General features: G+C 35.5%; 1 protein-coding gene across 3 annotated transcripts in view; it reads left to right on the plus strand.

Annotated features, from left to right (window-relative positions):
• The window catches only part of SGK3 (serum/glucocorticoid regulated kinase family member 3), an 89,477-nt gene extending 75,023 nt beyond the window's left edge, over positions 1-14,454 (plus strand). For all 3 annotated transcript variants that reach the window (XM_087825413.1, XM_087825411.1, XM_087825412.1), the window contains 8 exons: positions 68-199; positions 2,776-2,888; positions 2,984-3,020; positions 3,616-3,702; positions 5,708-5,803; positions 7,231-7,386; positions 10,143-10,232; positions 13,542-14,454. In XM_087825413.1, coding sequence (XP_087681539.1) covers positions 68-199; positions 2,776-2,888; positions 2,984-3,020; positions 3,616-3,702; positions 5,708-5,803; positions 7,231-7,386; positions 10,143-10,232; positions 13,542-13,712 — 882 coding nt within the window. In that variant the 3' untranslated portion in view covers positions 13,713-14,454. The remainder of the gene's footprint in view (positions 1-67; positions 200-2,775; positions 2,889-2,983; positions 3,021-3,615; positions 3,703-5,707; positions 5,804-7,230; positions 7,387-10,142; positions 10,233-13,541) is intronic.
• Positions 14,455-16,910: the final 2,456 nt, after the last annotated feature.

Consider the following 16,910-nt stretch of genomic DNA (forward strand, 5'->3'; position numbering starts at 1 on the left):
ACAGAATTATTTTGTTGTATATAATGCAAGTTGATCCTTTACCTTTTTTTTTTTTTTTTTTAAATAGCAAAAACATATTATGGCTGAACGTAATGTGCTCTTGAAAAACGTGAAACATCCATTTTTGGTTGGATTACATTATTCTTTCCAAACAACTGAAAAGCTTTATTTTGTTCTGGATTTTGTTAATGGAGGGGAGGTGAGTTTTATAATTAGTTTTATAATATTGATACTGTTTAGAGAAAACAGAATAAAGTCAAAGTTTTTCTTATACATTTTTGGAAGGATAGTCCACACTCAACAACTATTTGTTGAGTAGCAACAGTATTTAAGGTACTGGCTAATAAGCACAATGAAAGATGTGGAGAAGCGTATAACACAAAGCTCTTCTTAAATAAGCACATAGTATAGGTGGGAAGGCTTGTAAAAGAACCTTAGTATGAAGCTACAGACTTCATGGATAGATTTGCGACTGTGCTATGTAGCAAGAATAATTTACTGAAACAATAAAACATGGTTTATAATTTAGGCGATTATTGTTTTAATACTTGTATATAAATATTATTCTACCCTGTCATTTTTTTTATTGAATTTACTGAAGTGACATTGGTTCACAAAATCATACAGGTTTCAAGTGCACAACTCAACAAAAGATCATCTGCACACTGCATTATGTGCCCATTGCCCAAAGCAAACTATCTTTCCATCTCCATTTACCCCCCCTTTGCCCACCTCCCCCTACCTCCACCCACCTTTGTCTCTGGCTATCACCACATTGTTGTCTCTGAGAGATAGATACATGTGTGTGTGTGTGTGTATGTGTGTGTGTTTTGCTTAATCCCTTCATCTTTTATTTAGTCCCCCAACACCCCCCCACACACACTGACAGCTCAGTCTGTTTCCTTGTAACCATGTCTCTGATTCTGTTTTGTTTGTCAGCTCATTTTGTTCATTGGATTTCACATATAAGTGAGATCATATTAACCTGTCATTTTCTAAAATGTGCAAACTATTAATCAGATGAGATGAGTCTCTAGTAAAGGGTTCTGTGGTGAAGTCAGTTTCGTGTTATATCCCATTGGTGATTAACAGATCTTATAACATAAAAATCCACACCTGAAACCTATGTGATCCTATTGACCAATGTCACTCCAGTAAATTTAATTTAAAAAATAATACAAGCATACAAAGTCCTTAGCATAGTGCCTTTGATTTAGTAGGTGGTCAGTGTTAGCAATTATTAATAAATGGTTGGATTTTCATCTGGGGTAGTTTTCATTAGTATTGGACACATGTGATCGGGAGATCATTCAATACAATATTACAGTGGTGTATGCTACGGCTAATGAAAACAGTGGTAGGGATAAAAAGGAGGAAGTAGTTCAAAAATAATTAAAAGATAAAAAAGAGAAGAATTTGTTCCTGGGTTGGATGCAGGGGCTATGGGTAAAGGAGCAGTACATGTGAATCCCAGGACAGCCGCCATTTATCTGCTGTCAGGATCTGGTACTGATCTTCACCCTCACCTTTCAGAAGAGGTTCAGAAAAAAAATTTTGACAATCAGAAGCTAAATGAATTGCAAACAAAAAGGGAAGAACCAGAATCTGAATGCAAATCTGATCTGCTGTGAAACCTCTTTCCCCTGTATCTTATTGCCTCCTTTGGCTTAGAGGTCTGGGTAGAAAGTGATATCATTAAAGGAGAGATGCAGCAGGAGCAGCAAGTCTGTAAGAGAAGACAAGTTGAATTTATTGGCTTATGAAATATTCAAAAAAAGAGCATCAGGTCCTTGCTGTAGAAGCTCCAAGCAGGGGTCTGGGCTAGAGGCGTCCCCATGAAAGACAACATAGAGGTAGTGGTTAAAGTCATTGGAATGGATTAGGTTAACTGGACAGGGTGCTCATAGAAAGAATAACAGTGGAGAAACCCAGGACGAGAAACCTTGTTCATCTCTACAGTTTAAGGAGCTAGAACGGAAAGGAAATGGAACTCTCCGAGGTAGAAGATCTAGGGAAACATCATTGTCTTAGAAGCCAAGGAACTTAGAGTAGGTTGAGCAAACTTTACCCAGGCAGGTAACCTAACAAGTAAAGGATGGACAGGTTGTACAAAATAAAATCAGAATTACTAAGTATAAGAAATGAACTGGAGAGTCCAGCTGCCCCTTAGCTCTAGCCATTTGCTACCACATTGGAATTTAGGCTCCATGGTGCAGAGCTCCGCATCTTTTTTTTTTTCAAAAGAAACCAAAACTATGGATTTTTACCAAAAACTTTATCTAGTTTTTATGTGTTACCAATTAATTTAGATTTTTTCTGAAAACAGCATTTGGCTCAAACAAATTATATCTGTGGGTTGTATTTGGTCTGCCAGCCACTAGTTTCCAATCTCTGAATAGTGTTTGATGTTTTTCCAAAGGAAAGAACAGTCAAAATAGGTCCAGTAAGATACTGTAAGTACATGGCAATGTTGAGATCATTGGCCTGCACTGGTGATCTTTTCCAGAGTGGTTGCCTGGAGTGGTGAGGGCACTGCCATGTTGAGGATTGAGTGGTAAATGGGAGATGAGTAAGTTAATAAGGGTAAAGAAAGATGTGTTGCTGAAGAGAGACCGTGATTGCTAAGTAAGGGAGACTCCTCGTTCTGTGCTTTCGTGCAAAGAAACACCAAAATAACAACAAAAAAACCCTATTTTTGTATTTATAGAATTTTTTTTTCATTCTTTGTGTGAATGATCTTAATATTCATTCTCCACCCCCACCCCCATTTTACAGCTGTTTTTTCACTTACAAAGAGAACGGTCCTTTCCTGAACACAGAGCAAGGTTTTATGCTGCTGAAATTGCCAGTGCATTGGGTTACTTGCACTCCATCAAAATAGTGTACAGGTAAGTTTTTAAAATATTACTTGTAAAAATATCTTTTTATTAATTTACTTCAGCTGATATTCAGGTGTGCTTTTTTTCTCCTTTCAATTTGATAGAGACTTGAAACCAGAAAATATTCTTTTGGATTCAGTAGTAAGTATTCACTTTTAAAAATCTACTGGTTCTCAAGTTTTGTTGTTGTTATGCTTAGTGGACAAAAGTCAGCCTCCAAGGTTCCACACTGCGTGATTCCATTTTATATAACATTTTTGAAGTGACAAAACTATAGAGATGCAGATCAGAGTAGTGATTGCAAGGGCACAGGGACCGAGTGAATAGGGGAGTGCAGAAATAAAGGGTAGCACCAGGTGTTTCTTTGTTCTTTTGGGATTAATGGATAGTTCTCTGTCTTAATTGTGGTGGTATGTACACGAATCTGTACATCTATATTATATAGAACTACACATACTTACACACAAAATGCATGCATGTACAAAATAGTGACAACTGAAAAGTTGGCATTCTGTTTTAACAATTTTGTACTGATGTCAGTTTCCAAATTGTGATATTGTACTACGGTCATATAAGGTGTCAGCACTGAGGGAAGCCGGGTGAGGGGTACATGGAACTTGATGTGCTATTTTTGCAGTTTGCCTCTGTGTCTATAATTATTTCAAAGTAAAATAGTTTTTTAAATTGTCAGTTTATGTTCATGCATGTTTTATCTTACTGCCCCTGTGTTTCTCAGGGACATGTTGTCTTAACAGATTTTGGGCTTTGTAAAGAAGGAATTGCTATTTCTGACACCACCACAACATTTTGTGGGACACCAGAGGTAAGGAGTATGTTTCATTTGTCATTCACATAATCATGAGTAAAATGCAGAAATGAATCACAAATTGCATGTACAAAAGTTGAAATCTGAAAAGTAGAATAAAAACTATCATTTCAGTTTCTGCCAATTGGAAATAATCTGATAATCATCCCTTCTGAATATTTAAAGCTTATTAATAGTTGGTATTTTTAACTGTGATTGTGAGATACAACCAGATAACCCAACAAAAATGTAAATTATGCTTGTTTTTAATGTTAAAAGTTTACCCTAGACTTCTTTAAGCATTTAATTTTATTTCTAATGCTTAAAAATAAAATCATAAGTCATTGATGAAAATGCCCTAAAATTGTGGTAATGTTTGCATAATTCTAAATATATGAAAAGGCATTGAATTGTACGCTGTAAGTGGGTAAATTACATGGTTTGTGAATATCTTAATAAAGCTCTCTCCCTGGCCGGTGTGGCTCAGTGATTAGAGTGTTGGCCCTCGAAGTGAAGGGTCCAGGGTTCTATTCCCAGTTAGGGACATGTACCTGGGTTGCAGGTTTCGGAGTCTGTGCGGAAGACAACCAATCGATGTGTCTCTCTCGTCATTTTTTTTTTTCTCTCTCTCTCTGTCCCTTCCACTCTTTCTAAAATCAATGGAAAAGTTAGAGCAAATATGGCAAAAGATTGACATTGCCTATATTTAAGTGGCAGCTTTATTGGTTTCTATTATATTTTACTATTTTTCTCTATGGTTAAAACATTTATAATAAAATTAAGTGTTTATTTAACAGAAGAAAATAAGACAGTGGATGTGGGGGAAAATTCACAAATAAGAATTAATCCAGATATCCCATTCTTTAATCATGTTAGCTAGCAGAAATGTGTCTTTCTATTTGAAACAATAATAATCTTTATAATTTATGTTAAAGCCTTCTTATTCTCTCTCTCCCTCTCTCTCTTTCTCTCCCTCACATACACACATTTAGTATTTGTAGTGATCTTAGGTGCCAGGTGGTATTTCAACATTATTGTAGAATAATGGCAAATATTGTTGAAAATGTTTGATATAATGGCTCACATGAGACTTGTAATCAAGATCAGAACAATATTTACTTTAATAATGTATTTTTCTTTCTTTCTGTAATCTAACCCTAGTTCTTGTGAATAGTTGTAGCCATTCTATTTTGGTTTATGTCTGAAGAAACATTTTTTTGTGAATATATTGATTTCATAGTTAACAAAATCTTTAAGTCCTGTAGGTTTTAGAAAGGATACACAAGTTTTTTGGTCATCTAAGTCTAAATGTGATCAGAAATTATTAAACCGTTGTAATTTGCCATTTTTTTGGAGCACATAAAAAAAGCTTGAGAAGAAATTCTTTCCTTATTTCATATGGAAAGAGAAAACATATTTTTTGGAATCTAAAATTCAAATTAACCATCTTATATTTGTGAAATAGTGATGAATTTAATGTTATTGCTTTATGTTAAAATGTAAATAGCTGTGTAATAACTTCAAAAATTTTAAATAATATGTTAGAGAAAATTACAATTGTAATTTTCTAAGAAGAATGAAATTCATTCTTTATTCTTTCATTGAATTCTTCACATTTCTTTACATTAGGAATTCTTTCTTTGGGAGAAACAATTATTAGTAATGACCAGAGGAATTTCTAAGATAAATTAATCTTAAAAAGGACTTCTTCCCCACTTCCCTCCCCCCCCACACAAAATACCTACTTTACCTACTTCATATTACAAATTCTACATCTGCTGCACTCTTCTGTTTGTCTTAACTGCATCACAGTTTCTGGGGGAAATGTTTGAATACATGTATTTTGAAAAATGTCCCAATGGATTTTGAAGAACCACTGGTATACAATGAAAATACCCAACCAACTGAAAATCTAGATATGTTTTTTGTGTGATAGTAACACCTAAAATTTGTTCAATTTCTCAATTATTTCTAAATTTTGTGTTGTTTATTGAGTTGCGCAAATATTTAATCTTTTCTGTAGTACCTTGCTCCTGAAGTAATCAGAAAACAGCCCTATGACAATACTGTAGATTGGTGGTGCCTTGGTGCTGTTCTGTATGAAATGCTGTATGGATTGGTATGTATTTCTACTCTTTCATTATTTTTCCAATATATTATAATTGATTTTTCTTTTTTCTTTTTCTCTTTCAATAATCTTGTGGCCATTTAGATAACACTAACAGGGTAGTAGGTACCTGGTAAAAATTAATCCAAAATCATGTCTGCACAAAAAGAAAAGTTTTTTTCCCTAGCCTGTTTGGCTCAGTGGTTAGAGCGCTGGCCTGCTGACTGAAGGGTCGCGGATTTGATTCTGTCAAGGGCATGTACCTCGGTTGCAGGTTTGGTCCTGGTTGGAGTGCATGTGGGAGGCAACCAGTCGATGTGTCTCTCTCATATCAATGTTTCTCCCTCCCTCTCTCTCTCCCTTCTACTCTCTCTGAAAAGCAATGGAAAAATTACCCTCTAGTGAGGATTAAAAAAAAAAAGAAAAAATTTTTAAAAATGTTTCATTATGTCACTAGTTTATTCATATAATTTTTCTCTGTCATACTAATTACTACTGCAGGTATTCTCCTCTCTCTTACATTTTTTTCTAAATAGACACATGGTTATAACATTAAAATTATCTACTTTCCATTTTGTTTACCCTGGTCATCACTCTGCTTAACTTCAAAAAAAGGGAAAGAAAAAAGATTTTTGTATTTATTAGAAGATAATGCCTTTGGGATTTTTCCTTGTATTTTGTTTTTATAGGATTTAATTAACACACTGGTGCTCCACTTTTTCCATCACTTGGGAACTCTCTCTTCCATTCACTATATATACCATGTCTTAAGATTTCATTTAAAACAAAAAAAGTGATGTTTACTATGTAATGTTTCCCTGGTTTTTATTAATTAATGACACATAAGGCCAGGCAGAGCTTCTGATTAACATGAATACATTTGTTTTACTACATTGAGTTAATACTCCAACCCAAACCAAACAATTTAGGCATTTTAATTAGCTTATATATTCTTATAGGAATAATATATGTTTTTGTTTAGACTTTTTGGAATATTTGGAATCTTTTCTAGGCTCCTTTTATGGTCCTATAAGTGTCCAGCACCCTCAGGCTGGGAACCATCCACTCATCCCCCCTGGTGCTGCCCCCACTAAGCTAAATACCACCATCAGTTGAGACCTGCTTATGATGAGACTGGTGGTTGTATTCTTTAAAACAGATACTATTGCAACTTTTATACAATTGACACCTGTCCACAGGTATTATTGAACAGACTGGCCCTAATTCATTCAGTGAACATGCATTAAGCTCTGCAGTGTGCTGCGTTTTAGAATCCCTTTGCATCGGGAGGCCACACTGCACCCAAAGAGGCTGTGCATTCCTGCAATTGTCCAGATCCAGTCTGCTCTCTGTAGATCAAGGCCAAATGCAAGTATTTTAACCCAAACATTTTGGCATAGTTTAGTTGACACTAACTTTATTTTGCTTTTTTTCCCCAGCCTCCTTTTTATTGCCGAGATGTTGCTGAAATGTATGACAACATTCTTCACAAGCCCCTAAATCTGAGGCCAGGAGTGAGCCTCACAGCATGGTCCATTCTGGAAGAACTCCTAGAAAAAGACAGGCAAAATCGGCTCGGTGCCAAAGAAGACTTTGTATGTATATCTCTCCCACTTTATTTAACCTTATTTATAATTTGAAAATAAAGCCTTATTTTATGTGGTATTTAATGGGATGAATACAGCTCTTAAAGAAGAGCACCATGAAAGTGCAAAACTTGTCCCCACGACTTTCACCAGTGTTTATACATATAGAACTGTACAGAGTTTAAGCACCTGAACCTGCATTGTTTCATTTGATACTCTCTTCTTCGTCCCTCACATCCAGCTTTCACACTGTATTATTTATTTGATTTTTATTTATTAGAATTTTTTCTCCTCTCCCTTCTTTTTAAAAAATTGTGGCATACATTTTTGATTACCTGAACTTTGAGATCATTTTGTTTAACAAGAATTTAAGTGCTTCCTAACTGCATGAGGGAATGTGTTTCATCTTGAACTAACATTAAATCAGTTTTTTTCCTGAGAATTTGATATCTCCTTGAGATAATTATGGAATCTGTGGGTTTGGTTTTTTAAAAAAGCAGGGTAATTAAGTTGCTAGTGTAGCTGTCAGTGTTATGTTGGTGTGTCAGTATTCATGAACTGTTGAGGAACATGAACTTTTAAGTTCATTTAAATTTCTCAGAAATTCTTGGGGGCTCTTTATCAATCTTGAGCTTAAGCTGTGAATAACAAACTTGTCTGCTCCTGATTTTCTCTTCCTACACAACCCAGTTCAGCAGATGGCTCTGTCAACTGTTCTCTATCCAGCTTTGATTGTTTCAGCCAGTCTTGCTAATTCTTCACACCTCCTTGCCCTTTGGTCCTTTTATTGAATTCAGAAATCACAACCCTGGACGAATCCAACTGTCATCTCTGGGCTACTGTATATTGCTGAAGAAAGTTTGAAAAGTGGGCTAAAAGGGTTTCCGGACCCATTTCCAATGTATGTGTGTGTGTCTGTGTCTACACTAACAAGGAATTTTTGAACACCAGTAGGGTGACATAGTTTTAAGTAAGTGTTTATAATGAGACATTTAAAGTCACTAAAGAGGCCTTTTTGGTCCTTTGGGGAGGAGAGATAGAGGAGGAGATGTCTGTGATTCTAGCTGAAATCACTATATAAACAGATTTCAATGTGTGTTTAAAAAGAGTCAAATAGGAGGAAGCACTTTGTGAGGTAAAACTTGTCACACAAATTAAAACTAAATACAATGGGGGGGAACTTGGGAAATATACCTAAGTTAAGTGTTTGCTACTGGAAACCATCATTAACACTAAAAAAGTTTGGGTATCAATTTCAATGTGTGTGTATGTGGTGGCTCCCCAACACCAACAAGCAATTCTCAGACACCAGAACTGATAGTGTCAGATAGAATCAGATTCCATAAGTAACGGGCTCAGTCCCACAAGACGACCCTCCACTTCAGAGGCCAGTCACAAGCCCAGGTTGGTACCTGTGTTCTGACCAACTGGCTATAAACACAGGTTCCTACGACCCCCTCCTTGGGTTTGATTAATTTGCTAGAACCACTCACAGAATTCAAGAAAACCCATTTACTTACCAGGTTACTAATTTATTATAAAGGATATAAATCAGCAGCCAGATGAAAAGAAAGATAGAGCAAGGTCCCAAACAAAGGCACTTTGTCCTTATGGAGCTTGGGGCCTGGCTTGGTGGCACGTGGAAACATTCTTGTTCCCCAGCGTGGAAGCTCTTGGATGAAAGGCCAGTGAAGTGCCCTATTGGATTTTTATGGAGGCTTCATTACGAAGGCATGATTGACTAACTCATTGGCCATTGGTTAATAAGATTACATAAGTTTCACCCAGCTGGGCGTGGCTCAGCGGTTGAGCATCAACCTAGGATCCAGGAGATCGCAGTTCAATTCCCGGTCAGGGCACGTGCCCGGGTTTCAGGCTCCATCCACGGTAGGGGGCGTGCAGGAGGCAGCCGATCAGTGGTGACTCTTGTCATTGATGTTTCTCTCTCTCTCCCTCTCCCTTCCTTTCTCTGAAATCAATAAAGATATATTTAAAAAAAAACAAAAACATTACATAAGTTTCAAGTGTACAGTTCTATAGTCCGTCATTTGTATGCTGCATTGTGTGCTCACCATCCAAAGACTGGTCTCCCTCTCTCACCATATATTTGACCTCTGTCTTCTTCGTCCTTTGCCCACCTGGTTCCCCTCTAGTAACCATCCTTCTGTTGTCTGTGCCTGTGAGTTTGTTTTTCGTTTGTTGCTTTTTGTTTTGTATCCCACAGGCCTCGTTCTTTTGTCTAGCTAATTCTTCCTCATCTTCCAGAACTCTTACTTTCTCTAAGAAGTCGTTTTAAACCACCAAACTAGGTCTGACCCTACTTTATACGCTCGTGTGGCACCTGGCAGGGGGAAAAAGCTGGAATCAGTTCTGTGCCAAGTTTTGATAGGAGCAACCCAGAGTGGAGTACTTCTTGGTGGTAGAGCTCATCATCTTGGTTTTACCTGTAAAACTCTCCTGCCTAACTTCTTCTCTACCTCCCCCATTCAGATAATCATAATTATTGTTCGTACCTATGTAGTACTTGCATCTTTTTATATCGCTCTTATATTTATAGTTTCCATTTATCCTTAAAACAGCCCGTTAAGTATTGAGGCAGAACTGTTAACTCCATTTTACCTATGAAGAAATTTGCTACATGAATAACGTAAACATGTATCTGAAAAGAATTAGATAATGGTTTGGCTTCATAAAATTCTTCAGTGAGTACTTGATATATTCTTCAGCATTAGTTTAAATATATATTTTTTTCTTTAATATTCTAGCTTGAAATTCAGAATCATCCCTTTTTTGAATCACTCAGTTGGACTGACCTTGTACAAAAGAAGATTCCACCACCGTTTAATCCTAATGTGGTAAGAATATATCCAATTCCTTCCTTCCAAAATAATTAAATGTAGAACTGTAGCTCATCATAATTTTAGCAAAGATCCCCAAATCTAACCTGAATGAAATTGAATCAGTATGTAAATATTTGCAAAATATTTCACTCAGGGTTGTCTAGTACAACTGATAACTTAAAGGTGACCAGTAAGATTATAGTTATATTAGAGCATGAGTAAGAAAAAGATGAGCTGAATAGGTTAAAAAAAAAAAAAAGATGCAAGTTAAAGTAACCATGGGGTATCATTTTCATACCTATAAATCAACAAACATTTTAAATAACACCAATGCACAGCTTTTTCTAGATTGATTAAAAACCAGGTACAGGCAAACATTATTAATGGTAATGTAAATTGTTAAACCTTTTTTGGAAAACAGTAAGACAATATTATAAAAATGTTCATGTTAGCTTGACCTGTTCAATCTACTGATGGAAACATTTACATAAAAACAATTTTATTTTTAAAAAAACAATTTTTATTTTAAAGCGGAAAAGCTGTATCAAAGACTTGTTTACAATAGTAATAATGTGGAAAATTTGGGGAAATAAATATGTTACAAATAGGGAAATTGTTACTAATCATCATTAGGTCAATAATGTTACTATTGATAACTTCACATATATATGTGTATATATATATATATATATATATAAGCATATATACTTTTTATGCATTGTATTATATTATTTATTTCTCAAATAAGCTACCAAGTTACTACTATTACTATTTTTCTTATTATACTTGCTTTCTAAAGGGAAACTCAGAAATCTCACATAGCTGGATTAAAAAGTAGCAGAGCAAGGATTCAAATCTGTGCCTGATTCCAAAGTCATTATTCTTTCCATGCTTTTTTATGGTCTGTTGCCTTTTCATGTGAAGTAAATGGTAATAATGATAATAAATATAAAAATGAGAGCAGACACTTGGAAAAATGAGAACATCGTAATTATCATTTTTGTGACTTATGATTACAGCGGTAAAAATAACAGATAAAGACTGGAAAAGAATATAAACCAAAATTGATTTGAGGTTGCAGGGTCATAGGTGAATTTGCTTTTCTTTTATTTAAAGTTTTTGGTGTTGCTATGAAACTCTTGAAATACATTTTTAGTAAATTAGAGCAGGATAAGGAAATCACTTCAGGAAAGTAAGTGTTTAGTTTACTCATATTTTGTTAAAGGTCAGCTTCAGTGCATAGCTCATAGCAGGCATTAATAGGTGTGATATTGTGCACCTATCAACGTAACAGAATTTGTATATTGACTCACTTCATGTACCTTATCCAGGAGTGACTGTTTCAGATGTTACTCCATTAAGGACAATTTCTGTCCCTAATTTCTAGTGTTTGCAGTAAGTATCTTGGATCTTTAAAAAGAATTTAAATTATCTTTATATTGAGAGTCTACTGAGTTTAGTTATTTGCAAATAAATGTGTCATCTGGCACATTAAAGAGTTAGGGACTCCTCCTAAGCAACACTGGAAGTGAAAACAGAGTTGACTTCAGAGTCAGATACCTTCAGGCTTGGACCCCTGCTCTTCTGTGACTAAACTTCGCAAAGCAAGACCCATAACACAGAAGCCATAAGAGGGGGAAAATGGTAAATTTGACCACATAAAATTTAGAAATGTCTGCATGAAAAAAGCTGCAAATAACAAACAGGGAAAATTCCTTAGTACATAAAGCATTCTTATAAGTCAGTGAGAAAAAAAGACCAACAACCAGTAGGAACACGGGAAAGGACACAAAATATGCAGTTAACAAGCTGCTGCTTTTCACTTAACAGATTCACAAAGATCAAAAAGTTAGCTATAGCAGATAAGAGAGTCTCATTCACTGTTCTCAGTACTTGTATCCTTTTACTTAACCCTGACAGCAGTCCTATGAAATAGTTCTGTTATTTTACACATAGTTCTAATGAGTGAACGGAGGCACAAAAAAGGTTAAGTAACTTGCCACAGTTTAGTTTAAGTTCCAGAATTGGAGTTGGAGCACTTTGAGGACGGAGCCCTCCCTCCCTCTTAACGTAAGAAACGCACTGTTATCCCTGTCAGTACTAGCCATGAGCCATAGAGGCATCCTCAAAGTATAAAGTCGGGTAAAAGAACATTTGTCATCTTTTATTAATCATCTTCTACATTCAGATTCTGGGAATTTTATATTAATGCATCAGATCCTCACAACTTTAGCAGGTAGATGGCAGTATTCTTATTTTACAGAAGAGGAGACAAGCTCACAGAGATAGTTTATATAAAGAATTATAGCTAGCATATTTCACAGCCAGAATTCAAACCTTAGTCTTATTCCAGAGCCCATGCTTTCTAGGGTTATGCGTAAGAATTTGATTTGATGAAATTGAATATATGTATCATTTCTAGCATTTATTTTCCTCTGTGGGGGAATTTCTCATGTAGAAGGATAAAGCATTCTGGGCTTCCCTGGTCTCTGCTCTGCTGTCTGTAGAGCTACCAGGCTAACTATGTCCTTAGCTTATAATATCTGCTCTGAATCCCTATCTTTTCACCTTGGTTAGACTTGGTGAATTGAACATTTTAAGGCTTCCCTTTCTCTTAGAGCACAGCTGACTAGAGCTTCAGGAATGGGCTTTAACAGTGAATCACCTGAATTTGTAACCCAGTTTTGTCTGTAAATAAACTGGAAGGGGATAGGCCATTTGCTTTTATCTAATTTGTAAAAGAAGACTAAGAACTACTGCCTTTGAGCCTAAGCAGACACCATGCTTCATTCCCATTTCCTTGTCCCCTTAGGGCCTTTAGAGCTAAGGGTGTCACAGCTGAATGCTTAATGACCTCTGTGGCACAGTCACCTTTCACAATTTTACTTACAGCCCCTTCATTCCTTAATTAGATGGCTTCACCTATGCAGAATTTTGAGAAACTGGATGCGCAGGCATTTAGTGGAAGCTCAAATGCAAAATGCTATCCTGAAAACCTACCTTCAACCCCAAAAGCTTAAGAGGTGATGCATAGAGAGAAAGGGGATCAGTTGTAGGGACCGAGATTCATATTAACATAGGTAAGGACTCTGTTATACTAGCCTTCCTCTCCCTTATCTCTCCTTCCCCCAAGAACAAGAACCTTACCCGTTAGAAGGACCTCACCTAAGTAATAAAAGCAGAAAATGTTTCAAAGCACTGATGACGTAAGAAGACATCTGAACTTGCCAGGAATAAATATACAAATTCATGAAGGGTTTTTAATGAAGAACTAAATTAATGAAAAAGGCTAAGGTGAATAATAATATTCTTTTGATGTTTTAGGCAGGACCAGATGATATTAGGAACTTTGACGCAGCATTTACGGAAGAAACAGTTCCATATTCTGTGTGTGTGTCTACTGACTATTCTATAGTGAATGCCAGCGTAATGGAGGCCGATGATGCTTTCGTTGGTTTCTCTTATGCACCTCCTTCAGAAGACTTATTTTTGTGAACATTTTGCCATCTGGAAACCATTGAGCAAATATAAGCCTACGAACAGATGAGACTGAAGCTCCTGTTTGTGTGAATATATTCAAATATGTTTAGTGCCTCATTTTTACATGTAATGTTAACAACTATGAAAATGTATTTTCTGCTGTATGCAAGAAAATAGGGCATTTCAAAGAGCTAGGTTTTGAATTAAAATTTGTATTCTTGTTTATTAAGCTTATTTTTAAACAGAAATTTTAAAAGCTGTTGTTCTTAGCATTAACCTATTTTTAAAGAAAACTGTTTTGCTAATGACTGTTTTTTTCCAAGTTTACACTAACCAAGATAGACTGTTTTTCAACAGCCTCTTTCAGTTCAGTTAACATATATTAATGCCTTTGTAACTCTCTACTTTGACCTTTGTTCTCAGATCAGAACTATGCAATTTGTACATGGTTGTTTAAGAAGAAACCATATCTGTCCATAATAAATCACTGCTTGCCATAATCAGTCTTGGTAAGGATTAAAATGTAAAAGCATAGTTAACACATTGGCTGCTAATTAACATTGAATAACTGTTCATTCTGCAGATCAAATTAGGAAGTAACAAAAGGAGGCTCTAACTGGGTAGCTCAGTTGGGTAGACCATTGTCCCGATACACCAAGGTTTCAGGTTTGATCCCTGGTCAGGGGACATACAAGAGTCAACCAATGAATGCATCAATAAGTGGATCAACAAATCAAGATCTCTCTCTCTCCCTCTCCCTCTCCCTCTCTCCTCATCTCTCTTGCTCAAATAAAAGTAACAAAAGAAAATCCTTTGCTTTTGAAATACCAATTTAAATTTGTGAATTATTTTTTCTCTGGAGTAAAAGTAAATGTTCAATAGTTGACATTTTAAATATTCCCAAAGATCTGAAGGGTAATGAAGTACTGCTGGATTTTTTTTTTAGGTGGTACCAAAATGAATGTCTCTGTGTCATGTATTTATATTACAAATACATTCTATTTATGTTCTTTTTGTTCTTTTGAATGTTTAATATACTGTTAAGTAGGCCTAAATCTTGGTATTTAGTTTTGCAAATAGCTCTTCAAAACTGTCTCCCTAATTGGTTAAGTGAAAAATATTGAGCTTTCTCAAGTATTGACCTAACTGGGAATTAAAAAGTAGAATAGCAAGTTCTGGATCAATATAAATGTATACAGTTTCACTATAGTATAACAGAAGTTAAAAATAATTCAGACAGATGCCTAGCCAGTATTTTATGTATCTTAGAAAATGTATGGGAAATTGATCTTAAAGTCATACTGAAAACCAGCTAACTTGTAATTGTAAAAGAAAATAGCTACAGAAAAACTAAAAAAAAAAATGCTTATCTTGGAATTCTGATTTTTAGTTTAGAGATTTTTCAAGATATGTAGGAAATATTGTGAAAGAGTTTAGTGACCCAGTTTAGATGCTTCAAGAACAAGCATTCTTTCCATCTATTTTCTCTTGAGAAAGAAATCACAAAAGCATTTTACACCAATACCCTTTGGCTTAAAAATGTGCAGCAGAATCGGGGGAGAGAGGTGTGCTTTTCTTTGAGTAATAATATTTGCATTCAATACACTGAATCTTCCTTTAGAGGTAATAAGACTTTCATAGCAACACTGTAAATATTTGGTTTATTTGTCACTACTGTAAGTTCTGCTTTTACACAAAGCAAAATAAAAACTAGTTTCTTGTATGATTTTTTACTCAGCCACTCCTTAATTAAACTGCCAAAAATTAAAGTGCAATACTGTATATTTTTTAAGAACAAATTTAAAATAGAATGTTGATGTTTTTGGATCTCAAAAATATACAAATCTTACATAGTATAATAAAACTAGCAAAAAGATTAATGATCATCTAATGCCTGTCATTATTTTAAATTAAAATTGGTGATGGTTACAGTAGTCATTACAAAATGAGTTACATATATGTGTGAGGAAGACCAGTAAAATTTTAACTAAATATTTGGACACATAAAAATTACTAGATTAGCCCTGGCCAGTGTGACTCAGTTGATTGGGTGTCACTCTGTGCACTGAAGGGTTGTGGGTTCGATTCCTAGTCAGGGTACATGCCCAGGTTGCAGGTTTGATCCCCAGCTAGGGGTGTGCAGGACGCAGCAGATCAATGGTTTTCTCCCTCTCTCCCCCTCTCCCTTCCTCTCTCTAAAAATCAATAAAAAAATCTTTTTTAAAAATTACTAGATTATTCCATACCCCAAGGTGACTGTCCATTTATTTTAAACCCTAAAGTGTACATATGAGTTTCCAGTGGCTTGAATACCTTGAAGTGATATGCCAAGTTTTGTGTGTGAATGAAATTGACTTAGGGTAGGAAGTGCTACGTAGCTTTGTTCAGATGCTCATAAGGATCACTGTTATAAAAAGATAGACTTTCTTCACTCCCACTTTGTTCTTTACTTACCTAATACCAAGAGAAATTAGCATCAGCTCTCTAACTTCCCTGAAAGCATTCCAGTTGGAGATTTATATCATTTATTTAGCATTTTTGTGTCTTACCAATATTGTATAATTACCCATTTGTAATCCTTTAAGCATATTCCTTAGTAGTTGAAAGGTTTCCTACACAAAAGTATTTCTCATTTTACTATTTCTTTATATTACACCCATTTTTTACAGAGATAATTAAGTCAGAAAAAATATAACTGTCTCAAAATCTAACTTCCTAGTTATTCAAAGTCAAGATAGTGGATAATAATTTAAAGTAATGTTACACAAAGAAAAAAGCCAATAGAGAAGTATAAGTTCAGCATGATATTAGCAATAAAGGAGCCAACCAAAGGGTCCTCTACTAAAAAGTTTATTTTTACATCATGTCCTGGAAATGATGGATCACCATATGAGTCTTGAGGGCATAGTGTAAAACAAAGAATAACAATCACTTGCCCGGCTGGCGTGGCTCAGCGGTTGAACATCAACCTAGGATCCAGGAGATCGAGGTTTGATTCTGGTCAGGGCGCATGCCGGTGTTGTGGGTTTGATCCCCAGCCGGGGTCATGCAGGAGGCACCAATCAATGACGACCCTCTCATCGATGTTTCTATCTCCCTCTCCCTTTCTTTCTCTGAAATCAATAAAAATGTATTTAAAAATAAAAAAATAACATCACTCTTCATAACCCCACTTTCTGGAAGAACTGGGCACAGAGATTTTAGAAGCCTTGC

The sequence above is a fragment of the Miniopterus natalensis genome, chromosome 16 (genome assembly GCF_054644295.1).
Source record: "Miniopterus natalensis isolate mMinNat1 chromosome 16, mMinNat1.hap1, whole genome shotgun sequence".
In the NCBI taxonomy this organism is placed as follows: domain Eukaryota; kingdom Metazoa; phylum Chordata; class Mammalia; order Chiroptera; family Miniopteridae; genus Miniopterus; species Miniopterus natalensis.